Source organism: Fusarium redolens, assembly GCF_020744475.1.
Source record: "Fusarium redolens strain MPI-CAGE-AT-0023 chromosome Unknown BKA55scaffold_8, whole genome shotgun sequence".
NCBI classification, from domain to species: Eukaryota; Fungi; Ascomycota; class Sordariomycetes; order Hypocreales; family Nectriaceae; genus Fusarium; species Fusarium redolens.
In genome coordinates, this window is record NW_025763671.1 from 1645260 (window position 1) to 1664369 (window position 19110).

Genomic DNA, 19110 nt, shown 5'->3' on the forward strand with positions numbered 1-19110 from the left:
GCTTACGTATAAGAAACACGCACCTGTAACTCGTCAATTCTCCACGAGCGCTCTGACTATTATCTCACAACTCTCAACTCTAACTCTTACTCGATTAGAAATATGCGCCTCTTTCTATCTTTCGTCTCCCTTCTCTCGCTTGCGACCGCTAACCCTGTGTCTCGCAGCCCCCGGAATAAAGAGGGTGAATACAGCTGGGAATGTGGCATGGTGGGTTACTTCTCAGCAATATTGGGGTATTTGTCATCTACTTACATGTTATAGAATGCTCCGTACGCTTACTACTCGGATTGCAAATACCTCCTTGGGTGGTATCAAACTATCTCCAAAACGGGCTGGTTCGGTATCGGAAAAGCCAAGAGCCTGAGCAAGTATTGGGGTAATTGCCAGATTTCTATAGAATCTGGGCCCCTCGGACACTTTGCACTTGAGATCCAGCAAGATCAATTCGTGGATGTTATTAAACAGGGGATGATGTATAGATGCCCTGACAGGTGGTCACGGATAATGGTCAAACCAGACAACAACACTTGGACAGCCTATCTAACGGAGAAGGGCTGGGACCCGGAACAGGGGTTTTAAGGAAACGACCTTTTTTATTTCGGATGGTACTGAGGTAGCCATTCAATAAACTACTTATTCTCACAAAAGCTTTTTTATTCAAGCGCTTAAGGTTTCAGTGGCTGGTTGATAGTAATATGGGCTTGACCTTGGCTATAAGTTCTTAGGCTAGCTTCAAGGGAGATGATTAGGATATCTATGTGATTTATGTCGTTTCCCAAGTGGACTTCGTTCTGCGGGTGGCTCATCAACAGCAAGGTTTCGTCAAGCCCTTGGTAAGTACAAATCGTCATTCCCTCGTTACTGCCGCATTGAGAGAGTACCAAGACTAACTCAAATCCCACCTAGCTGCCATTCACAAAGTGTACAACACATCTAATGTTACAAAATGCTCAAGAGCACGTACACATCTATTAGGGAACGGCATCATTCACTTTGAACTCCAGTGACTGGTGAGCCAGAACATTGATGTGCATCGTCTCATGCTGCGATTCACATGGTTGGTTTAGCAACTATTCACAACAAGCATCCAGTGATCAAAGATGTGGATGGGAGATACAAAGTGAATCAAATGGAAACATGGGATATAGAAAGGAGACTTTCCCTTTATGACAAGGTCAAATCTCCCATCTCAGTAAGCAGTTTCTCCTTAGCTATAATCAAACTTACTCACGAATCCACCACGTTACATTCGATCTCCAGAACACAAACTACATTCCATCTGCCATAATGCGGTTCCTATTACCATTCATGTCTCTTCTATCTCTCACAGGCGCCAACTTTCTGCGTCACAACATGCCGGGTTGGAGCCCATCCTACAATTCGAGCACATACTACTGGGGATGCGGAACGAACACCACAGCCGCTCGATCAGATTGTGAACACGCTCTTAATATGGCGATTCATGGTCCCGCATTCATTAAGATCCAGAATAATAAACTTTTGGCGTATTGGTTCAGTTCCTGCAAAGTAAGTGTGGTCACCACAGACTCTTACGACCCTGTAAGCGGCCCTATTCAAGTGGATGAGTTTCGAGATATCGCGAACTGGGGATTCGGGTCATTGTGTGATTTGGGAATGCAACGCACCTATTTCACTCCACAGAATCACACCTGGTATGCATATGTCACAGAAGCGACGTGGAACTATGGTGATAATTTTTGAGATAATGAATGCATGGGTGTTTGGTCATGAAGGAATTTGCTTCGGAACCGTCTTGGTTGTTCATAGGTTGATTGGACATCTTGGTTGCACAGATGGTTAGAAGCATCTGATTGAGAGGAGGAAAACTTGGATCCTCGATCCTAAAGGATAGAAGCACACGGGTAGGGCCCTGGCTTGAAGATAAAGTGAGGAAGCCTTCCGAATAGTTCCTGGACTTTGGGAACACCATCAAGACTAGTAGATACGGTACCTTATTCAAGCAGATAATAGAACATTTTTTAGGCACTCATTCTGAAGCTTCAGTGGAGATGTTCCCAAGTCGATCAGTCTGCAGCCTAAGTTCTATTTGTGATCTCGCAACCAAACGGATCTGGTTGTTAGTAGGAAGGTTACACAAAACGACAAAGACACAACCCAACCTCAAACGGCAGGTTTATACAATCCAACACCATCTGTGCAGTTCTATGACGAAAGCCTTGGAAGATTGTTCGCTGCTGAAAGTAGACAACGTTTGCCCAAGGCGAGCTGCTTGTCAAGGCACCTGCAAACAGTGGTAGCAACTGCTAAGTCGCCTGCTAAATGATTCACGGTCAAACACCTGACAATATAAACAACTCCCTGACTACTCCTCGTCCTTTCCCTACTGGTAACCCTAACTCTTGAAATCTTCTTCATATTCGCGCTGATCTCTCACGATGTCGGATCCTTCGAAGCCAGGCTCCTCAAAGGAGTCTTCTAACGACGCCAACGTGACCGCAGACACGAGCGACAACAAGATGTCTCCCATTGAGAAAATCCCTCTCGATGTTCTCTCCTATGCCCTCTCCTTCATTCCCGACAAAGCCTCGATCCGCGCTGTCATGCTCTCCGGTCCGAAACTCTATAACGCTTTCAAGCAACGTGAAGCCTACATTGCATCATGCATCCTCTTCAACACTATGGACGAACCCGTCTACCGGGAAGCCATTGTGACCTTCAACATGAAAATGGCAGAATGGAAGGGCCTTAAAGCTGGAATCAAGGCTATCAACCGCATCTATTCGAGCGAACAGCAACGTATCTATAGCCAGTTCCTCACGTTCGATCGGGTCAAGGAGATGTGGCGTCTTCATAAAGCTGTCGAATACTTCGCAGAACGCCTGCCTTCGTCTCTTATTCGAAAGCATCCAGTCGTCAAGCACAAAAATGCATTTTCTATCACGCCTACTGTTCGGGTGCGGTTTCAGCGTGCGCTATATCGCTTGGATGCGTGTTTGAAGATCACGGAGCTCATGATTGCCTCGCAGTTACATGATAATCACGGGGAAAACAGAGCCCCGACAGAAGGGGAGCATACGGAGGCTCACTGGGTTCATTGCCTGAAAGATCTGGAGGAACACCGTATTCTAAAGGCTTTTCACAGCCAATACTCTGCTGTGGAGGTTGAGCAGCTGACTAGCATTTGTGGCATATTGGTTACCGAGATCGCACCATGCAAGTCTTCTCATCAACAATGACTACACATGATGCTAACAGTTTCTAGCTTTCAATACCTTTCTCGAACGCGATATCGAATTGGGCACCCAGCTGCCATACTACATCACTCACCCCCTGTGCCCGGGGTCAATGAGTCTCATTGCTCAAGGCCTCCCCTTTCTGAAAGACTTTCTCACTGCGGGGTCGCGACCTCTACGAGCAAAAGTCATACGACGGATTAATCCGCCCATTGACTGGAACCCCAATCTCCCAACCCGACCCCCTTTTCCTGGCAACGACGAACAGCTCACCTGCATTGTTCACGATTACGAGGGGACGCCAGGCAAATGGGCACGGATGGACACCCCAGACTTCATGATGCGAACTCCTTTCATCAAAGATCCCGATCCTGGACCAGAATGCGCATGGCACGTCCTAAGTCGCTATGCGATTTTTCTAAACGAGTCCGAAGGAGAAGTTGCCCCTTACCAGTCCCTTCCATGGGGGTACGTCTTCTGGGACATCGATATGTTTGAAAAGGCCGAATTTACCCACATCAGGATGGAGCATCACAATGAATTCGGGTTCACCCTCGACGCAAGTCATCCTATCCACGATTCCTGGCACCCCCTAGCTAAATGGAGTTCCAATATGGCTACTGACCGATTGCTCATGTCCAGCCAGGAGAAGGTCTACCTCAAGAACCGAGGTGAAACAGGATACTTCAATTTTGACTCCTGGATTCTTGGGACTGAGGCGCATTTGTTCCAGGAGTTGAACAACATGCCACGTGAGGTGCTGGCGGAGGCCATGCGTGATATGGCCACGCCTGAACTACTGCAGCAGTTTTTCCAAACCATGGAGGCTCAGCACCCTGAGATTGTTCAGATGGCTATCGATTTGCAGACAGTCGGGGTTGCGAATGCTTGGGTGGCAGGCACTCAGACTGAACCTACAGTTCCTGAGGACGAGAATGAGGATGATGCAAACTGAGGATTCCAAGATACTAGAGTATTGCATAGTGTTTGAGGACTGGAAGACACGTCATCTTTCAGACAGACAGGCTCCGAGTTGTACTCCTCAGAGTGTCACCAAGTGTCTTTGGGGAATATTCCTTCACTGCAATTCGACATAAATTCGGTTTTGGGGTTGGCCAACATCAAGTTACCAGATCGATGGTCTCAAAACGATCCTATTTGAAACTGTTTAAGGGATCTCGGATATATAAGACTAGCTCAGCCATGTATCACAAGGTCGCTACGAAAGGCATCTGAGACTGGGGGAGTTACCAAGATCGTTATGGACAGCTAGAGCGTTCAAGGAATTGTGCCTCTTAGATGATCAAAGATAACCTATCTAGTTCTTTAACCGCCTCTCTTCCCGTGGGCGCGTAGGTGTAGAGTCTAAAATCTTCAATACCAGATCCCCTCCTAAGGTCCCCAGGTATCCCACATGTCATCTACGCCAATGGCACCCTCTACATATGCATCTATATCACCTCTTCCCATTGAGAACCAAAACGAATCATCGTCACCATCTTCATCTTCATCAGATCCCGAATCATCTTCCCACTCCTCTTCTCCAACAAGTTCCCAAACAGCTTTATCTTCACCTTCCATGTCTTCTCTCTTGAATTTGTAGTGGTCCCAGTCAATCTCCTGCAGGTTCGGTACGATCATGGACTTTTTATTCCAGAATTGGTTGAGCCCCGCGATGAGGTTGTCCTTGGATGTCGTCTTTGCAGGGGCGTTTGGCTGAAGTTCCCGGACCTTTAGGTATTTGAGTCTCGAATGTGTGACGCCAGTGTCTAAAGTCGATGTGGGTAGGGGATGGCCTGTCAGGCATAAGCGCTCAGGTGACCCAATGGCGTGTAGGAAAGCCTTCAAAGTGAGTGAACCTTCTTCCATGCGTTGTCTGTGAAAGACGAAAGTGACATCGAGTAGGTTGAGGTTAGGAAATGCTTTGAACTGGTCCTTATAATTATCGAGATTCTTGTCACCCAGGAGCATTGTCGACGCCAATTCGAAACCTGGTGGGAATGAAGTCAAGCTCTCTGGTCGCTCTGAGCCAGCTACACAACGGATGTAGAGTTCCCTGACTGGCCGGTTCTCTTTGAAGCTTCCATTAAAAAGCATCAAAACAAATTCCATGTCCAGGTCGATATCGTTGAGATGTAGGCTGTACAGGTTCTCCCACAAGTTGATGTGCGGAGTGAAAAACTGTGCTTGCTTGCTCTCCTCAAACTCTGCCTTTTCGGTGCTGAGCTTCTGTAGCTTGGGCATGAGAGGAAGACCGCAATGTACCGCTTCGCACATAATGTGATCCAGTATGAAGGCCTTTGGGTTGTTGTTGCAATCTCTCCAGATGAACGTGGTGACGTTTGGCGACAAGAAGAGAATAGACGCAAACAGCAGTTCCAGAATACCATCGTGCTTGAAATCGGGAGAAAACATGAATCGTTGCTTTGTTCGTTCCAACATACAAGCCGACCAGGCGAGTTTATGAAGACCGGCACCATCCAAAAGACGCATCAGAGCCGGCTTGTCAGAAGGACATCGCTTTGACCAAATCTTCTTGCAATCGGGCATTTCAAGTTTCCTAACCCGGGGTCCCACCAAAGGAGCATAACAAAGAATGTACTGAACGTGCTGACGAAGCTCGGGTCTTTGAACGAGAGTTATGAATGTGTTTGTGACATCCTGGGGGCTTGTCAAGATGAGATTCCGATAGAGCAAGGGTTCCAAGACATCCCTGGTGGCTTTGGAGGTATACGTCAGTTTGTACAGAGGAGCTGAGGCTTTGTCCATGCAGCAGTCGCACGAACTGTTGGTGTCTATTTGGTGCTCATGCTCAGTAATATACTCGGAAGCTAGAAGAGATCCGATGTGATAGAGGATGTCGAGGGGCAGTCTTGGTGTTATTAAAGTTTGTGGCTCGCCTGAAGTCTCCATGATGAGCGGTTGGAAAAAGTGGCCTTCGGAGCCAGCAGATAATGGAAATTGCAAGATTAAAGCTTAGAGAGCGGACTGTGAAAGCAAAGCCGACACGTTTAGAATGATGATGCAGAAGCAAAGATATTTCGACCAGTCACACATGGTGGTGTGGCTGTAACACATTAGTGACTTAGTAAAAAGGCCGACGAAACCAGCTAAAAGGATAGGAGAACCTCGTTCGAAAGCCGATAGGGCGGAAAGCGCAAAATTTCTTCGAATACAGCTTTAATTCAGCTTTGTTTAAATGATATCACCTAAATTCAAGCCTCCTAGATCTCATTAAGCCATGAAGATTGATCAACTGCCGCACTGAATTCAACTGCCAGAGCTCTCAAATCGGCCCCACACCCCGCCATCCGTCCCGCTGTGGAACCAACCGACACTCAACATCAACAAACAAATCATTCAAGATACCTTCACAACCTTCAAAATGGTAACTTTCCCTAGCTCCAAACCCTTTTTGCCTAGCTAAAATTCTCAGAACAAAGACTCATCCTTCACGTTCGTTCACATGCACCGCTCCCGCGACGCAGACCTCTTCGAGGACTTCTGCAAGGACAAACTCCCCGATGACGAGATCTACGTTCCGCCCGTCCACCAACCTATCAACCCGGAAGACGAAGACGATGTTGTTCCTGATCAGCATGCTGCGTTTGGAATTCAGCGCGCTACGCAGAAGTCAAAGGAGCCTGCTTGGAAAGACCTGGGACTTTCAGATCTGATGAACAAGGGTCCTAGTATTGGAACTGGTGGAAAACCAAAGGGCTCTGGAAGTGCTCTGCCACGATGAGTTGGCTACACATGGTTAATCTTGAGCAAGGCGTTGGGCGTAGCATGACTATAGAGAAACAGTATGGCAGAATGGTTCAATATTAAATGAGGCATGATATCACATCGCCAAAGACACAATTCGTCTCTATCAAACCCAACCCATCATAAAAACTCCAAAACTCCATCCCTACCAACTAATTCTTCCCCAAGAATCCCTCCCTCTCCAAAACCTCCGGTCTGAACTTAACAAGGAAGACCGTCTTGCCAGGCCACATATCACCCTCCGCAACCGTATGCGCCGTAACTCTCGCTGGGAAATCAGCGCCGTCGCAGACACCTTCTACAATACCGGCTACGTACGCAGCGCAGTTAAGCTGGCTCATTTCTTTGGGCACGCTGATATATTGGTTGACGAGGGGCTCGTTGTCGATGATCATGTATTCATCTGGTGTTTCGGGGTTGGCAGATTTTTCGAGTCGGTCTGCTTGACGGCCGAAGAGGTGCTGCCAGATATTTTGCTTTATAAAGTGGAGGAGGGCGATGATGCCTAGCGGTCGAGTCTGTGTACGCGCTGGTTCGCGGAAGAGGAGAAGGTCGAGGAGTTTTAGACCGATGGAGTGGCCTTGAAGATTAAGTCTGCGCATGATTAGCCCCCGCGCTTTATAAAGAGGGAGGATTGAACGTACCGCTGTTCAAGCTCCTGAATGCCCTTGACCCTTCTCTGCGCATACGTCACCATCTCGCCAAACAGATACGCAAAGCTCGCCTGGCTAAGCTCAGCCGTCTTGGTCCTATTCAACGGGCGACTGTAGATATTCTTCCCATTGCTGGGATATCGCAGGCCAGGGTCTTTGTTGCCGCTTGGTGTAGGCGTTGGCGCCACGGTGTTGGGGGGTTGGAGGTTGCTCATGATGGGCTGTGAGGCTGTCGCTGGAGCATTTCGCAGCTTCTGAATTGCTTTGAAGGGGTTCGTATAAGCTCGTAGGCGGGAGAGATCTGGCGTGGTTGTCGTGCTTGGAGATTCGTTGTCGCACGTGTAAACGTGGGCTTGTCTGGAGGGTAAGGTAGAGGGAGGTGACATATGTGGAGACCTGAGCTGCTGACCGAGCTACACCGAGAGTTCACCTTAATAAGTCAATTATCACAATTGCACTGAAGAAGCATCCATCAACATCTACAAGGGCGAGAATCTTAATTAAAGAGAGTTAGGCATGGGCTCATGAATTATTAATTATGCTCTAAGACTATGTGATCCGTCATCAAATTATAGCAAAAAGTAAAGTCCAGCAATTATCATCCTCATCCAACCCCAACATCCCCTCCCCAATGTACGTCTCTGAGTCCTTAGACTACTGGACAGTCACAACCTTGGATTTGAGCTCCTTCTGCTTAACAGTAGCCTCAATCCAAACAGAAGCATCCTCAAGCGCCTTTCGAGGACTCTTCTTGCGCTTGAGCAAGAATCCCTGAATCTCCGCAGGCGAGAACATACCCTCTGGGATAAGTTGTCCAAACTCCTGCGAGGTCGTCTTGAGTTCATCAATCGACAGAGTCGTCTCTTTGCCCTTGTTATCCACGAGACTGTGAATACTGCCATTCTGTGCCTTCGGCGCAATAGGTTTGGTCTTGGACATGGGAACCGGCTTTGTACGTGACATCTCGTACATTCGGTAAAAGAGCTCTGATGCCTGCGCGCTGGTTGCGTTCTTGAACCCAACCTGAACATCGACTCGTCCTGGTCGTATGAGAGCCTCGTCGAGTGACTCGGGCTTGTTGGTTGTCATGATGAGGATGCGACCTTCATGCGAAGCAACACCGTCGATGGCGTTGAGAAGTCCAGAAAGTGAAATACTTTCCACAGTCAAGATGTTATTAGTACCCCTGTTGCTAGTATTCTCTCTGTCTCTTCTGTTTCGTCTCCGCTTTCTGCGTCTCTTTCTGTCCTCCTCAGAGCTGTCTGTATCGCTGCTGGAGGATTCTTTTGCCTTTTTGGATTTCTTCTTTTCTTTCTTTTCCAGTTTTTCTGTCTTTTTGGCCTTGGCCTCACCGGTCTTTTCTCCAGTACCGTCTTCATTCTCTTCCTCGTCTTCTTCATCGTTGGGACGACGAAGACCAGCGGTGTCGATGTCTTCTAAAAGAACAACACAACGACGAGGAAGTCTCGTGAACAAGACGGCCAGATCCTCTTCGCTGACAGTAGGGTCTTGAAGGCTTATGACATAGATATCGATGCCAAAAACACCAGCCAATGCAAACGAGAAACTTGTCTTGCCGGTACCAGGTGGTCCGTGGAAGAGGTAGCCTCGACGAAGAGGAATGCCTCGAGAAGCATACCACTTGGGAGTTCCGGGGTGCAAATACTCATTGATGTCTCGCAATACGTCGTGCTTCTCTTCATGCTCGAGAATCACAGTTCTCATTGGTCTGATGGGTCTTCGAGCAACTTGCTGCCACATGCTCCATGCATCGCGACGGCTTTCTTTTATTCTAGGGCGATAGATAGTGGTCTTGTGGCGAGTATCGAGGAAATAGGCTGTTTTGGCATCCGCTAGAAGTTGCTTAATAGGGTCTACAAATCGTCAGATAAGTATTGATTCAGAATCAGTGGCGTCAGCTTACCAATAGACCTGCCGAAGCAAGATACTCTGAGCTCCTCAACATCCTTGGTCCCTCCCCAACCGTTGGTGCTTTGCAGAGATTCTCTTTTGCGGTTGACTCGAAAGTACGTCCTATTGTGCCAGAACCCTGTCGTACCCATAGCTGGGACATATCGTGGGTTCTAAGGGGTGTTAGCGAATGCAAAAGGCACGAGTATGATAACTTACACATCTAGCTGCGTCGCTGGCAAAGTTGAGATACTTGGGCGAATCTTCACCATCTTCGACCGTGTTTGTGGCCAAAACATCTGCTGAATCCTCCTCCTCATCCCAAGCACTCTTAAAAACAGTCTGTGCAGTAAGATGACGATTAGTCGCAATGTCCTGCTGCTCTGACAGGAACTGCATGAGCGTAGAATAGATCTGATCATTCTCGCTAACGAATATGGTACACCTGAAATAGGTGTGAAGGAAGCCATCGATCGTTGCATATACTTGATCGAAGAGTTTAGACAAGCCCCAGAGACAACCGAGGAGGGTGAGGAGGAGAGATGGGTCAAGACCCAGCTGAGCGCCCACGAAGCGGTAGACGAATAGGAAGAGCTGGAGTAGAGGCGATGCTTGGCCTGCGGATACAAGAAAAGTGTCCATTATTCCAGGGAATGGTGAAGAAGCGTTTAGTGGTTGGGCAGTGCTGTTCATGGCTTGGAGAAAAGGAGGCCAGCCCATCTTGGTCATCTTCGTGATGTCCATAATGTATGAATGAGTGAAGCTGTTCAGGCCGTGATAAGGCAGGTTTAGATGGTGTCAGGTTTGCAGAAGTTCAGTTTCTCCTGTTGGCGAAGATGTTTACGCGGATGCAAGTGAGCAACTGATCCAATCGAGGCCCTTTCTTGCTCCGACAAGTTAGATGCAAGACTGCGCTGGCAGGGTCACACAACTTCTTCCTCGGGGCCTCTTTTTATACCTGAAGTGAAGAAGACAAGAAGAACATATTACCTGACCCTTGGGTCCGGCCTAGCTTTTGGTTGGTGTTGGCTGGAGATGTTGTTGCTGTTGCTGCAGATGAAGATCAGGCTGTGATCAAGAGAAGCTCGAGAACGCCTTGTTATGCACTTTGGGCGCGTAGGATATGCAGCTCAAATCCATCAAAGCAACCCTGTATATATATGGATGATAATGTAGGTTGGTTTCCTCCTGGTCAAATCCTTTAGGAAGTGGTTAGGTCATGTTGGGTCATGTTACCAAACAAAAAAGCACACTTGTTTTCTTTTGCCCTACGTACATGACAATTAGTTTACGCACTTCCCATACGTACACACATAATCTGCCTGGAATTTAGGCTCTACAAAGCTGCTTATATCTTGTTTTCGTGAATACATGCACGGGATTTGATTCACTTTAAAATAGACTCTGGCACTTTGTGTAACAATCGAGTACTTTCCCGTACCAAACCATAGCCAAGTATGAGTCAAACAAGGTCTTGGCTATAGCAATAAGCAAATGAAAGCGATTTCACTCTAAATGTGGGGGGTTTTGCCTGTTCCGATATTTTTGTTGTGCATGAATTGCGTAGTCGCTCATTGCCTATCTTCACAGAGTGTGTGAGTGCCAATTCGTGTGAGTGGTTGGTTTTTTCATTTTGAGGCACCGCATACAAGAGAGGCAAAACCAACAGGCAGCATAACACACTACGAAGGATGGAGGTTGTTTTGGGCTGCTTTTTAGGTCAGATTTTTCTTGTTTTTGTTTGGATCTTCTGTTTGCTGTAAACAAAAACTTGTCAGCCTTTGTCAAAATTGGGGAGAGTTCACTCCGAATACGACGACTTACATGCTATTCAGCCTTGTGTCATGCATCTATATCCTGGACCTGCAGCATGAGAAGAGGGGTTTGAAAGGAATCGGCATAAGCTGGAGTGATCAAATGACCTCGGGTTTTCCTATTGTGTCCTTGCATGCTGCCAAGCTTGTTCAATCTGGAATGGATATCGTGAAGCGTTGCGCCCGAATAAGCTTGAGTGCGGCTCTATTGCACTTTGTGAACTATCATATCATTAGGACTTGGTTACATCTGGCCTTATGCCAGTTACATATGAACAAAACTGGTAAACATGTTCGGAGAATTCTTTTCGAATTGATTGGCGCACGAGACTCAGCCATAGTAGACAAGAACACTTGTGGATATCGATGCAAGTGCACCGATACATTAAGTGCTCTGCGAAGTATTACGCAGTGATGCAAGACGTCAAATAGAGTGAAGAAGTGAACATGACTGATCAAGACCAATCAACCATGATACAGAAGGATATTCACTATCAACGCCATGCCAAACATCAGAGAACCATTCGAGCATTGTTGTCCTCCGTCTGATTTCAAGTCTTCTGCTAAACAACTGGAGGTAAATACGAGAAATGTCTATAATGTGCCGACTATGCGAGCAGGCGTCCTCAGAACTGTATAAACCGGTTGATCCCCACGATAGCCTGCTCTAGTTCAGATGAGGCTCAACGCCACTCCGCCCTAGCACATAGGCACACGCTCAACCGTCTATCATCTCACTCAAAACACGCGTGATATCACCGTGCACCTATGCCGCAACAGGCTGCTCCTCCAGCTTAGTCTCTGCCAACTTCTCCTGCACATCCTTAACACCAGTATCTTCACCAAACTTGAATCCCTTGACACTAACATCCGTTCCACCCGCGAGGTAATCCTCGCTCTCGCCAATCTCCTTTCCAGCTGCCTCCCACCGTCGGTACTTGTCGTCACGCTTCTGGCGGCACAACTCGTTCAGCGCTGGCCAGTACGTCTCGTGGTCATACTCAAAGTCCATATCACCGCCCCAGTCGAGGCTCCACAGCTGCTCAGGAGGAACGTACTGCTTCATGTCTTCGTTGAACTTGAGCTTCTCGCGCGTCACTGGGTCGATGAACGGGGTGATGATTTTGAAGAAGCCCCATACGATCCATGGTACTAATAATGTCAGTCTTGTGCTTTGTTACAAGAAATACACAGTACTCACCGTTGATGATGAGAGCCTTGCCTAGTCTCTCAGGATAGTGGTTCTGCAGAATATGCAACACCTCTCGCGCAACAGACACGGGCACACTCGTGTTCTTGCGCTCTTTGCTGGGCTTGAAATTAATCATGAGGCTCAGCATCTCCACCCCAGGCGGCATAAGATCCGTCACCCGCTCGACCATGTAGAACAAGTGATGCAGCTGTCGGGGACTAGTATCCGTGTTTTGTCGCGCCGGGTTAAGATACTGACACGGACGACCCTGACGATCATATCCAATGATCATCTGCTTTCCAGTCTCTTGCTCAGGAGAAATGTACTCAGGCGTGAAACCCTCAAGACCGTACTCCCGACGCCATGCGAGAGTTGCCTTGAGCCGCTTGGCAGAGTCATCGACGGACCACTTTGTAGCGCGGAGATAACGAAGGAGACACTCGCGGGTGAGCCATGAGCGCTCGTGATCAGTGATAGGGCCTGACTTGTCCTCCTCGTCGGCTTTCTTCTCGCATTGGATCTCGGTGATGCCCTTGACTTGCTCTAGCAGAGCCTCATACTTTGTCTTTTGCTCGTCTGTCAATTCTGGCCTTGGGAGAGGTTTGCTGTTGGGTCCTGGGCTGGCAATAGGTGTCTTTCGAGGACCAGCCGTGTTTTCTGTTGAGCTCGCCATTTTCAGAACTTTTCTTGAGGTCGAGCTTTGAAAGGGTGAAAGAGATAAGTTGAGTCTCACCGCTCGATCAACCTGAGTAATTAGTCAAGGCTGACGAGTCTATGATGAGCAAATCCGCCAAAAGATGTCGGTAGAGACTATAATTCAAGCCTCTTATCGGTCTTTTCTCACTAATAAGACCAATTGAAACGAAATTCAAGAAAGAACTCAAAGTCAATCTCTCACCTCAACTCAGGAGAAGATGAATTGATGGCTTTATCCATTCACGAATTAGGTGACTTGGCAACGGGCTCAACAAGGAGCCGCACACGAGCCAGCCAATCACCGCCCAATCCTACATCGAATTAACCTCCGGGACCGGCATCCGCTTGCTGCAATTACAGGGGCCTCTCAGTAATTTTCAGGGGACTTCGGATGATGCGGGGCGCCTATCCTCCATCTATCGTGCGAAGTTGGCCTTGAGACAAATGCAGGCTGACATGCATTTTGATGTATGCAGCCGTTCCAAAGTTCGTAATCGTATTCTTTATACCAACATTTCACCGTTATCTTGTGTTGGTTGGGTATTTCGTATCCAACAACCAACAAACATTATAACTGCCAAAGTGATATGTAGACTGCTTATAAGCGAGTTACCCTATGCTTTCTCAATATCGGGATGATAATGATGCATTATGGCATGATCAATCTCGCTTTAACGTGAATTGACTTTACAAACTCGATAGAGCTTCCGAAATGTAGATTTGAGATAACCGAACAAGGGCAGCTCACCGCTAAAACTAATCATGTCTGCTAAACTCCAAGCATGTTGAATTAACAGCCAACATTTAATTTCACATACTAGATCGCCCAACACTTCAATGGCTTATATTTTCCCTTGTCTCATCTTTCGTCATCACCTCTTCCCAGTATCTCCTCCTCCTTGGGTGACCAAACGTCTATCATAAATGTCCACAATCCTCTCATGTGTCCATGTCAATGTCTAAAGTACCTATCAACAAAGACAAGAAATGTAGTAAAAACAACTAGTCTATCGCCTGCACACGCCCTTATCCGTGATACTCACTATCACATCCGCATTCCTTTAGAAATCTCCCCAACCTGCTTTTTACTCCGATAAATCATCAATCCAACTCGTTCATGCGCCTCTCATGTCTTTTCTGTGCTGTGTTTTTAGGAATCAGGACGACTCTGCCGTCTGGGTATTGAGTAGATAACTAAGCACGAACGGGACTGCGGTTGTCACGTCTCGCTGACTTCTCTCGAATAAGCCTCTTGCTTGTCTCTTCGTCGAATCCGCAGATATCTCTCAAGAATAAAAGCCTGTTTCCATGTTAGTTCAGCACCGTTGATGAAGCACGTTCAAACTCACTTGTCTTCGGACGTTTCTTTCTCCCGCATATCTTCGAAGCTCTGTTGACTTTCCATCCAAGCCGTTGCTCGACCTCTTGGATCGACCTTCTTGACCCAAAGGTTGAATGTTCCAGTTACAGGACGGTGATCACTCACTCGTACCTCATGTCGTCTGTAGTCAAATTGTTCAACACGGCCTCGTCCTCTGTACAGTAGTCGATCACACCAGGCAGGGCTTCGTCTCTTCTCGCTGGTGTCGTAGTTATCAGTGCCAACATCGTACTTGTAAGTTGGCGCAAATGTGATTGGCATTTCTTCAAAGGCTCGAAGCTTGAATGCTGGATTTCGTCTTCGTGCCACCAAAAGCTGGTCTCGTTCGAGGAGTTTGCCCAGATTGTTCTGTTTGACAGCCGTGACAACAGTATCACGAGACATGGTATCAATTCGGTAGTTCAAGTCGCCATTGAGAATACACAGCTCATGGTCCATGATCAGACTGCCATCACCGCCACCAACGAAGCTGTCAATACGAGCAGCAGAATCTCGTTCAACAGCGAACAGATTAGCTTCAAGAATGGCAGCAATGTCATTGTGTCGAGCGTTCGCTTGTGACTGCCCGGCAGCCAAATGGCAATTGACGAGGCAGATGGAAGTATCATCAACTCGGAAGCGTACGGCAACACAGCCCTTGTTACCGTGCAAACCACCCATGCCTCGCTTGACCTCTGCGCCTTGCAGGCCCCTGATTCTGTCTCGTAGGGTTGCTTTGACAAAGACACAGGTAAACAATCCAACCATGGGCGCTGTATGAAGGAGGTGGTATAAATCGTCCGCCGGCATGTAGTCGTCAAGGGTTTTCATCAAAAAGTCACGCCAATCCCGATATTGGTGGCTCATTCGTTCCTGGTCTGTTCCGGCTTCTTTTTTCTTGGGCTTCAAGAATCGTTTGGCGGTCAACTTCTTGTCTTCCAAATCAACAAGCTCCTGGAAACCAAACACAAGGATATCTGGCGAGCCACTTGACTGAACAAGGTCTTGAAAGAATGTCGAATCGCCACCGGAATGTCGTAGACTCGAAGGTGTCGATGCTCCGGCATTCCAAGTAAAGAATAGGGCTCGTATTTCGTCGAAGTCGCAGTATTGAGTATCTTTCGACTTCATCGAATCTTCAAGAAAATCATCCTCAAGCAAGCCGTCCCATGCTTTAATCTTGTTATCGGCTCCCAATGAAATAATTTGTTGTCGATCCAGGAAGTATGAACAAGAGGGGTCGGCGGCCATCTTGACAATGGGATTCTCATGTCCCTGCCACTCTTTGAGAATGACCCAAGGTGCCTCCTCCACGTCATATACACATATTTTACCGGTGTTATACGCCGCCCAGATGTAGTTGCCTGCACTCGCCAATGCGTTGATCTTCCATGTGCTGATGTTCATCATCATCACGCATGAATAGTCACTGGTATTGTAAACAGTCACCTTGCCATCGACATGACCAAAGAAGACCTTATCCGGATGTGACTTGACAAGAGTACCAGAAGTGACCTCGCCGGCATTATCCGCTATCAGAGGGCGAACGAGCACTTGAAATTGGGTCCGCCCATCAACTGTAGGCGCAAATACTCGAATCTCCTTGCCTGTCGCATGCCAAAGATAATCCCCAATAACCATTGAATGCGTATGTCCTTTTGGAAGCTTGTAACTCTGAGTCGGATGCCCTGTAATGTTTGCAACTGCTTTCTCATCCGGTCCCCATACGAGTAGTGTTCCTGATTCATCCATAGTCCAAATTTCGTTCCAATGTCGGAATATTCGTATAACTTCGTTTCGACCATGGACATTTGGCTTGCTTGGTGTTATGGCATGCGTCGCAACCTCGACTTCCATGAGATCTCCTGTGTTGGTACCGATCCATATCCTCTTGCCTTCTTCTCGTGGGTCAGCAGCAGGCTTGAAGCTCACCGCTGTCGCCTTCACTCCCTCAGTATGTTGTAAACTCATACATTGCTCGCCGTCTATGAGACTCCACACTCTTGTCATATAGCCACTGGCGCAAATGAATTCACCACACACGTCAAAACTTCTCGCATCATACTTTGTTGGAATCTCATAAGTTCCATGCTTGCTGAAGGGTGGTCTTCGATTGGTATTTGAAGCCTCAGGATATGTCGTAACGTGATGAATAGCCTCGGCCTTGGGAGCAACCTTTGCGGCAACAACTGGAGTGGATTGCACAGACTTTGGGGGTGCGGCAGCAGCAATCGGGGCGGGAATGGTCGTCGGGGCGATGCGGAATTCGGCCGGTGTTCGGTCAGATGCTCTATCTATCGTCATAGACCTGCCATGACCTCGTGAAGGAGCTGCAAGCTGTTGCTGAGGTTGCTGTGTCGTAGGGGTCGAGACAACCCGCTTAGGTGGTGAAGAAGTAGGCGCCGGATCAACGGCTTGCACTGCTGTCGTTGCAGCCGTACGTTGTGGTCGTGGGGGAGGGGGCATGCTATTACTATTATTGTTTACTGGAGGAGGTCGAGGGGGGATGTCGAAGTTTGCAGGTCTTGCAGGTAGTGCTGGCCGAGGCTCGCCAGTTACTTGGGGAGTTATATGACCTCTTGAGAACCCATTGGCCTCTTCGCGATCCTTTCTCATAGTTGTGATCGAATGATGAACAGGCGGAGGTTCGAAACCCACAATCACAGACTTCGGCCTGCTTGGTTCAATGTGCGATTGTGGCCTTGGTCGTGTTGGTAGCTTTGGAGGTGTCTCCTCCCCAGATCCCAAGCTACTTGGCGGACTGTTAAATGGTGAGTTTTCCTGGGAAATGCCGCCCTTCCCAATGACTGTTGGTCCAGAAAGCGACGCGATCTTGGGAGGCGCAGGTATCAGTGCCTTTTCATTGCGAGGGGCTGGCGGAGGAGGAGGAACCTTAGGTTCTCGAGTCCTGCTCAGCTCTCCAGAACGTCTGGGTGGGGGCGGTGACGGCGGTCTCGAACCGCCAGGGCGAGGAGACTTAGGAGCATTGAAAGATGGTGAAGTATTAAGTGACCGACTTGGAATCTTGAAAGATCGGCTACCGCCGGTTGGTGTTGAAGGTGTCGCGACAGCATCTGGGTTTACAAATGAAGGTTGGTCTCCAACGGCTAGTGCTGAAATTCGACCCTTTGGGGGCGATTGAGGTGGAAGAACCGTCACAGCTGGAAGCGTCGCCGATGCAGGTGGTTGTTGCAGCTGAACTGTTTGTGGTTTCGGGGTCGGAGCTGGTCGTGCGGACGTCGGCGGGGGAGGGGCATCGTGATTAACAGATAGTGCCGCTGGCTTGGGCTTTGGTCTCGCAGGAACTGCTGGGGTCAAAGGACTGGCCGGCGGTACTTCTTGTCCAGGCTTGAAATCACGAAGACGATTCGGTTTGGGAGCTGGCGATATAGGTCGTGAAGGAGGTCCGGTGGCAGCTGGAGCTGTAGTAGGCGGGACATCGACAGGTTTGCTGACGTTGGAGTTGGACGAGTTGCCCATGTTCTCGAATCGGGCTCGTAACGAGGACACCGGCTTCTGTAGAACCGTTAGCAGTGTTTATCCATGGAAAAGCGAATGTCCTTACAAGTGAAGAGCCATCGGGCCCTTCTCCATTAGTTGGCTCCATGATAATAAAACAAATGCTTCCTCTCGACAGCGAGGGTCGAGGGTGAGTCTACCCGCTACACCCACGCCCAGTCGTCTCACTCATGAGGGCGTTAACAGTTGAAAGTTGAAGCTGAATCCGGCGCGACAGGTTGTAGTAAGCCAGAGTCCAGCAGAGAGGTTGCAATGAAGAGTTGAAATTCGAGACGGTAACTTAAAGCTCCAAAAGTCGGCACTGGGCAGTGACAAGGAACGTTGGGGGTCGATGAAAGAGCGGGTGGGTGATGTTAATGTTAATGACAGGGGCCTTTGGCGAGAACTCAAAGAGTCTCGTATCGTCGATATCGTGGTGGAAATGCGTGGAAAACTAGCGAGGGATGTTTTGGAGAAGTGTCTTGTTTTTTTCTCATTCAAAGTCCCCTATTCTCCTCGTGGCTTCGATGTCGATCTTGCTGCGAATTGTCTTGCGTGGTCTCTCACAATTTCGAGCTGGCTGAGCCACCCTTATGTCATAAGTGGGTGCGTCTAGCGTGGTTTTGGCACTGTAGAGATATGCGTTTTGCAAGGGGTCAATACTGTGCATATAGGTTCGTTTCATAGGTGATGCACTGTAGAGCTACCAGGGTCAGTGATTTCCGCTAAGGCTTTAGGGATGTATCAGCGGGGAAACCATCGAAGTTCATCAAGTTGTCCACGCGGTCAGTAAACAGAATAAAGAGCGTCATGATATAAGGATAATCGATAAGGAACCATGTTTTCTGTAATAGTTTAAGGTTAGACTGAGGCTTGGGATAAATGACATTGCCTGCGCTTTCGCTGAAATCGATATCATGCCCAAGGGTAGAAATTGTCTGAGTTAGTCGTTGTACCTGTTGATCGACTGTCATGAAACAGTTGCACATATTTGCTTGTA

General features: G+C 48.2%; 8 protein-coding genes across 8 annotated transcripts; 4 read left to right on the forward strand and 4 right to left on the reverse strand.

Annotated features, from left to right (window-relative positions):
- Nucleotides 1–102: 102 nt before the first annotated feature.
- On the forward strand, nt 103–582 carry BKA55DRAFT_539747 (uncharacterized protein; the record flags this gene model as incomplete). The annotated part of the gene is made up of 2 exons (XM_046190181.1): nt 103–210; nt 265–582. 2 exons carry the CDS (start codon nt 103–105, stop codon nt 580–582), a joined length of 426 nt encoding a protein of 141 aa, XP_046049504.1.
- Nucleotides 583–904: 322 nt separating this feature from the next.
- On the forward strand, nt 905–1725 carry BKA55DRAFT_728299 (uncharacterized protein; the record flags this gene model as incomplete). The annotated part of the gene is made up of 3 exons (XM_046201174.1): nt 905–1195; nt 1334–1530; nt 1569–1725. The coding sequence occupies exons 1-3, from the start codon at nt 1058–1060 to the stop codon at nt 1723–1725; spliced, it is 492 nt and encodes a 163-aa protein (XP_046049505.1). The 5' UTR covers nt 905–1057.
- Nucleotides 1726–2420: 695 nt separating this feature from the next.
- Nucleotides 2421–4505, forward strand: BKA55DRAFT_676000 (uncharacterized protein; the record flags this gene model as incomplete). Its single annotated transcript, XM_046198083.1, has 2 exons — nt 2421–3105; nt 3248–4505. The coding sequence occupies 2 exons, from the start codon at nt 2421–2423 to the stop codon at nt 4171–4173; spliced, it is 1611 nt and encodes a 536-aa protein (XP_046049506.1). The 3' UTR covers nt 4174–4505.
- BKA55DRAFT_568985 (uncharacterized protein) lies at nt 4506–5708 on the reverse strand. Its single transcript, XM_046192872.1, has one exon. The coding sequence runs from the start codon at nt 5658–5660 to the stop codon at nt 4611–4613; it is 1050 nt and encodes a 349-aa protein (XP_046049507.1). The 5' UTR covers nt 5661–5708; the 3' UTR covers nt 4506–4610.
- A 565-nt stretch (nt 5709–6273) lies between these two features.
- BKA55DRAFT_690421 (Apc13p protein-domain-containing protein) lies at nt 6274–6963 on the forward strand (the record flags this gene model as incomplete). The annotated part of the gene is made up of 2 exons (XM_046199495.1): nt 6274–6279; nt 6655–6963. The coding sequence occupies 2 exons, from the start codon at nt 6274–6276 to the stop codon at nt 6961–6963; spliced, it is 315 nt and encodes a 104-aa protein (XP_046049508.1).
- Nucleotides 6964–7138: 175 nt separating this feature from the next.
- Nucleotides 7139–10294, reverse strand: BKA55DRAFT_594327 (uncharacterized protein; the record flags this gene model as incomplete). The annotated part of the gene is made up of 5 exons (XM_046195657.1): nt 7139–7580; nt 7631–8052; nt 8312–9513; nt 9564–9723; nt 9770–10294. The coding sequence occupies 5 exons, from the start codon at nt 10292–10294 to the stop codon at nt 7139–7141; spliced, it is 2751 nt and encodes a 916-aa protein (XP_046049509.1).
- A 1836-nt stretch (nt 10295–12130) lies between these two features.
- Nucleotides 12131–13229, reverse strand: BKA55DRAFT_690424 (CRAL-TRIO domain-containing protein; the record flags this gene model as incomplete). The annotated part of the gene is made up of 2 exons (XM_046199496.1): nt 12131–12516; nt 12566–13229. 2 exons carry the CDS (start codon nt 13227–13229, stop codon nt 12131–12133), a joined length of 1050 nt encoding a protein of 349 aa, XP_046049510.1.
- A 1217-nt stretch (nt 13230–14446) lies between these two features.
- On the reverse strand, nt 14447–18219 carry BKA55DRAFT_511620 (Endonuclease/exonuclease/phosphatase; the record flags this gene model as incomplete). Its single annotated transcript, XM_046187727.1, has 3 exons — nt 14447–14552; nt 14602–18128; nt 18178–18219. The coding sequence occupies 3 exons, from the start codon at nt 18217–18219 to the stop codon at nt 14447–14449; spliced, it is 3675 nt and encodes a 1224-aa protein (XP_046049511.1).
- Between the last annotated feature and the right edge of the window lie 891 nt (nt 18220–19110).

Bases quoted from the DNA above. Each gene is read 5' to 3' on its own strand.
- BKA55DRAFT_568985 (XM_046192872.1), bottom strand. From the start codon at position 5,660: ATGTTGGAACGAACAAAGCAACGATTCATGTTTTCTCCCGATTTCAAG.